Genomic DNA, 4,937 nt, shown 5'->3' on the forward strand with positions numbered 1-4,937 from the left:
TGCCCAGGGCTTCCACAGGCACCGCCGTCATGATTCACGCTCCAGCAGAGGCCGGGGGTGGGGAGGCAGCTTGGCCCCCGAGCATCCCCCAGAGACGAGAGTGGGCCCTCGCAGCGAGGGCGCACCCTCGCAGCGTCGCGTCCTCCGCCGGGCTGCGAGCGGCTGGCTCTCCGGTCAGGCCGCGGACCCCCCGAGCCGGCCCCGCTGCGGGCGAGCGCGCGCGTGTGCCCGGGCAGGTGAGGAGGCGGCCGTCTTAGAAAGAGCAGGGTTCTGGAACTCACCGCCCAGGCCAGCCAGCACTCGGCCCCGGCGCACAGGCTGCGGACGGCCCTGGAGGAGGCGCCCTCGCCGGGCGCGCGCGCCCCGCGCCACCGCCCCGGGCTCCTCCCCGGCGCCGCGCGGGCAGGTTCGCCGAGGCGGCCGCGGGCTCGGGCTGCCGGGCCCGCTCCCCCCGGGCCCGCTCCCCCCGGGCCGGCGGCGCTGGCCTGCCCGCCAGGCCGCCCCCGCCCGCCCGCGCCCCGCCCCGCTGCGCAACTCTACCCAAGTTGGAAGCCGAGCCGGAGCGGCGACAGTCGCGCCGAGCGCACGGCGGCGGAGGAGGCGGCGGCGCAGCTCCTGCGAGCCGAGGCAGGCGAGGCGGCGCCCGCACGGCGGAGCGCGGACCGCGTGGGGCGCCCGCGCCGGGAGCGGCAGGAGGAGGAGCCGGGGAGGACGCTCGGCGGCGCCGGCGCCCTGCCCGGGAAAGTAAAGTTGGAGCCGGAGGCAGCGCGCGGGCGCTGGGGCCCCGAGGAGCGGGGGCCCGCGCCCCGGCGCGCCGAGCCCTAGCCGGCCGGATGGGAGGCGGAGCGCCCGGGCCGCCGCCGCCTGCAGCCTGCGCCCCGGCCGGGCGCCGGGGCCGCGGGGCCGCCCGGGCACGCCCGTTCGGGCGCCGAGTCGCTGCGGGCTCGCGGCCCGGGCGCTCCCCGTGAGCCGGGCCGAGGGCGGGGCCGCGCGAGGACCCCGGGACCTGCCCCCTCCCCCTCGCCGCCGCGTCGCCGCTCGCTCCGGGCGCCTCCTGCTCTGCACTTACGCGTGCGGCGGCGGCGGCGGCTGGGAGCCGGGCAGCCACGCTCTCCGGCGCGCCGCTCGCCAGCCGGGCCGCCACGGCCGAGGGTCGGCTGCGGGGCGCCGCGGTCCCCGGCGGGAGCGCCCTAGGTGCAGGCGGCGATGCGGGCTCCGACCCGGGCTGGGGGGCGCCCGAGCTGCCGCGGCTGCGCCCCGGCTCCAGGCGGGACCGCGTAGCTTGCGGGAGGACCATGGCGTCCCCGGCGCTGGCGGCAGCGCTGGCGGCGGCGGCGGCAGCGGCGGGCCCCAACGCGAGCGGCGCCGGCGACGGGGGCAGCGGCAGGGTCGCCAACGGCTCGGGGGCCCCCTGGGGACCGCCGCCGGGCCAGTATTCGGCGGGCGCCGTGGCGGGGCTGGCGGCAGTGGTGGGCTTCCTCATCGTCTTCACCGTGGTGGGCAACGTGCTGGTGGTGATCGCCGTGCTGACCAGCCGCGCGCTGCGTGCGCCGCAGAACCTCTTCCTGGTGTCGCTGGCCTCCGCTGACATCCTGGTGGCCACACTGGTCATGCCCTTCTCGCTGGCCAACGAGCTCATGGCCTACTGGTACTTCGGGCAGGTGTGGTGCGGCGTGTACCTGGCGCTAGACGTCCTCTTCTGCACCTCGTCCATCGTGCACCTGTGCGCCATCAGCCTGGACCGCTACTGGTCCGTGACCCAGGCCGTCGAGTACAACCTGAAGCGCACGCCGCGCCGCGTCAAGGCCACCATCGTGGCCGTGTGGCTCATCTCGGCCGTCATCTCCTTCCCGCCGCTAGTCTCGCTCTACCGCCGGCCCGATGGCGCCGCCTACCCGCAGTGTGGCCTCAACGACGAGACCTGGTACATCCTGTCCTCCTGCATCGGCTCCTTCTTCGCTCCCTGCCTCATCATGGGCCTGGTGTACGCGCGCATCTACCGGGTGGCCAAGCTGCGTACGCGCACGCTCAGCGAGAAGCGCGAGCCCGCGGGCCCCGACGGCGCGTCCCCGACCACGGAGAACGGGCTGGGCGCCGGCGAGAACGGGCACTGCGTGCCCGCGCGCCGCCCGCGCGCCGACTTGGAGCCCGAGGACAGCAGCGCGGCGGCCGAGAGACGGCGGCGCCGGGGCGCGCTGCGGCGGGGCGGGCGGAGGCGTGGGGCTGGCGAGGGGGCCGCGGACGCCGAGGGCACAGGCCCCGGGACAGTGACGGCCGAGCCGGGCGCGCTGGCCGCCGCGAGGTCCCCGGGCCCCGGCGGGCGCCTGTCCCGCGCCAGCTCGCGCTCCGTCGAGTTCTTCCTGTCTCGCCGGCGCCGAGCGCGCAGCAGCGTGTGCCGCCGCAAGGTGGCCCAGGCGCGTGAGAAGCGCTTCACCTTCGTGCTGGCGGTGGTCATGGGCGTGTTCGTGCTCTGCTGGTTCCCCTTCTTCTTCACCTACAGTCTGTACGGCATCTGCCGCGAGGCCTGCCAAGTGCCCGGCCCGCTCTTCAAGTTCTTCTTCTGGATCGGCTACTGCAACAGCTCGCTCAACCCGGTCATCTACACCGTCTTCAACCAGGACTTCCGGCGCTCTTTCAAGCACATCCTCTTCCGACGGAGGAGAAGGGGCTTCAGGCAGTGACCCGCGCGCCCTGCCCCGGCGTGGACACCCTGGACAGCTCCCGGCAGAGGCAGGCAAAGCCGGCCTCCCAAGGACCCAAGGATGGATTGGCCTTCGGGGTGCAGGGGTGGGTACACAGCGCACAGCGAGAGCCCAGGGACTGCAGGGCCCCCGGGGAGGGGGGAAGGAGAGAGGGGAGACCCCTCTGCCTTCCTCTCTCAGCAAGGGGCTGCTTCTGGGGCTCTAGGCCTGGATCCAGCTCCCCGGAGGGGCCCCCCGCCAAGGGGTGGTAGTGGGGCCAGGTGGTAGACCCCAGTGGCACTCTGTTTATCCTCCCAAATTGACGAGAAAGGAGCCTGCCCCGCCCCCAATACATGCCACCCTACCCTCCTCTCCACCTCTGAGCAAGGGCTGACCTCCCAGGACCTCCGTGGGTGGCTTTCCAGGGGTGGGGGTGGGGGAGGAAGCAAGGCCCCAGCAATCTTTGGTTACCCAAAGTATTTAAATGTTTGCCAAAAACGACTGACAGCCAAAACAACCAAACTCTTTTTCTAAATAAACCTTTGTAATCTAAGTGGTGGGTGCCATAGTCAGTCCTTCAGCCCTGGGGGTGGGGGGCCTTCCAGACCCTCACCCTACCCGATCCTCCCCACCTCCCACCTTCTCTTGCATCAGGTGGTGGTTGCGGGGGTGGTGTTTGTTTAAAGGTAACTTGTCTTACAGATGTCCAAAGCATATGCTTAAAATGGTTGTGTTGTTACTGGCCCAGAGACCAAGAAAATCAAAAGACCCCAGATTAACTGCAAATACAGATGCTGGAGGGCTGTTCTCCATCCATACCCATCCCTCTCTGAATCTAGGCTTCCCCCAGTGCAGCCAGCCTCACCCCCTTGCCCAGCCCTCACCAGTCCCCAGGGAGTCCAGGCTCACACACGCTAAGGCTTAAGGAGGGGCGGCTAGAAGAGAGGAAAGGATCAGAGAGGGTCTCCCCCTCCGGCTCCTCCAGCCCTCCGCACAGAGCCTGGGAGCGCCGGGGATAGCTGTGGGAGAGGGACATGAGCCGGACCTCTGAGACACATGGATGCCCGTGTGCACACACACACACACACACACACACACACGCAAGCTCAGTGAGCGGGCAGGGCTCAGTGCCAGGGGTCCCTGCTCTGCCCACCCATCCCTCCCGCCCCGCTCTGTGCCCCTCCTGGCCTTCCTGTATATCCCCTCCCCTGCCCGGCCCTCCTGGATCACCGCCCACCTGCCTTTGGCCTGGGATGGCTGTCTCGGGGAGGGGTCAGCCCTGGGTCCTGCTTTTTCAAATCCCCTTCCCCTGAATCCGGAGCCAGAGCAGGGCCCTTTCCTGGTCCCACATGCCAGGGTGGACCCTGTGGGGCAACTCTGCAGCTACCTGGACTCATCAGCCCAACTCACGGGCCCTCAGAATACCCCGCTAGGAATACCCCGCTAGGAAGAGCTTCCTGGACTGTGGTCACAGTTGGCAGAGGGGCACAGGAAATGGCGGCCAAGGCTGGTGCCAACCTCCCTAACCTCCACATCACCCAGGCCTGGGCAGGGGGTCCATGTTGTAGGCTCAGCTCTCACCAGGACTGCTGAGCGAGCTCTGCCCTCTCTGAGCCTCATCACCGCCACCCCCCCGACCCGCCCACGTCAAGTGGGGCAGGACTGAAAGCTCAGGCCTATTGTCTGGGGGCCAACTTACCGGCTGAATGGGGGCGCGGGCAGCTCGAGTGGGGACCTTCCCTTGGAGAGAGCCTGACTGACCCAGGTATCGCCTCCCCAGTGCAATGGGGTGATACCACACCCTCCCCCCGCTCCTTGGGGGTGAACCCCAAGACTCCGGCAGGAGCACGTAGCCAGGACACACCCCATGGAAGAGTGTCGGCAAACCCTTCCCCTCTCCCTTCCCTAATCCTGAGAATTGCACCTTCCAGGGCTGTGGCTGGGAACGCAGGCGCCCGGTGCTTAATACCCCATTCAGCCAACAGATGTTCACCACTTGATCGTAATTGCTGCCTGGAGAGGCTTTCTTTTCAGCTGGAAAAACAGACAGAACCTGGCTGCTCACCCCGCCTGCCGCAGGGAAACGGCCAGTTGCCCTGCTCCGGGTCTCCGGCTCCATCAATGAAGCTGGGGTGCTGACACCCGTGCCTGCGTGGTCCGGGAGCCAGCCCACAGGGAGGGAGGTGTCTCTGCGGTGCAGAGACTGGCCCGTGCACTGCGCATGGTCATGAAAGCCAAGATGCCCTGAGGTGCTTG

General features: G+C 69.7%; 1 protein-coding gene across 1 annotated transcript; it reads left to right on the forward strand.

The window, feature by feature from the left end:
- Nucleotides 1–1,158: 1,158 nt before the first annotated feature.
- ADRA2C (adrenoceptor alpha 2C) lies at nucleotides 1,159–3,234 on the forward strand. The gene has a single exon (XM_025290565.3). It carries the CDS (start codon nucleotides 1,296–1,298, stop codon nucleotides 2,679–2,681), a length of 1,386 nt encoding a protein of 461 aa, XP_025146350.3. The 5' UTR covers nucleotides 1,159–1,295; the 3' UTR covers nucleotides 2,682–3,234.
- Nucleotides 3,235–4,937: the final 1,703 nt, after the last annotated feature.

Source organism: Bubalus bubalis, chromosome 7, assembly GCF_019923935.1.
Source record: "Bubalus bubalis isolate 160015118507 breed Murrah chromosome 7, NDDB_SH_1, whole genome shotgun sequence".
Taxonomy (NCBI): domain Eukaryota; kingdom Metazoa; phylum Chordata; class Mammalia; order Artiodactyla; family Bovidae; genus Bubalus; species Bubalus bubalis.

What these genes read in the sequence shown, in the direction of transcription:
- ADRA2C (XM_025290565.3), top strand. Translation starts at nt 1,296, where the DNA reads ATGGCGTCCCCGGCGCTGGCGGCAGCGCTGGCGGCGGCGGCGGCAGCG.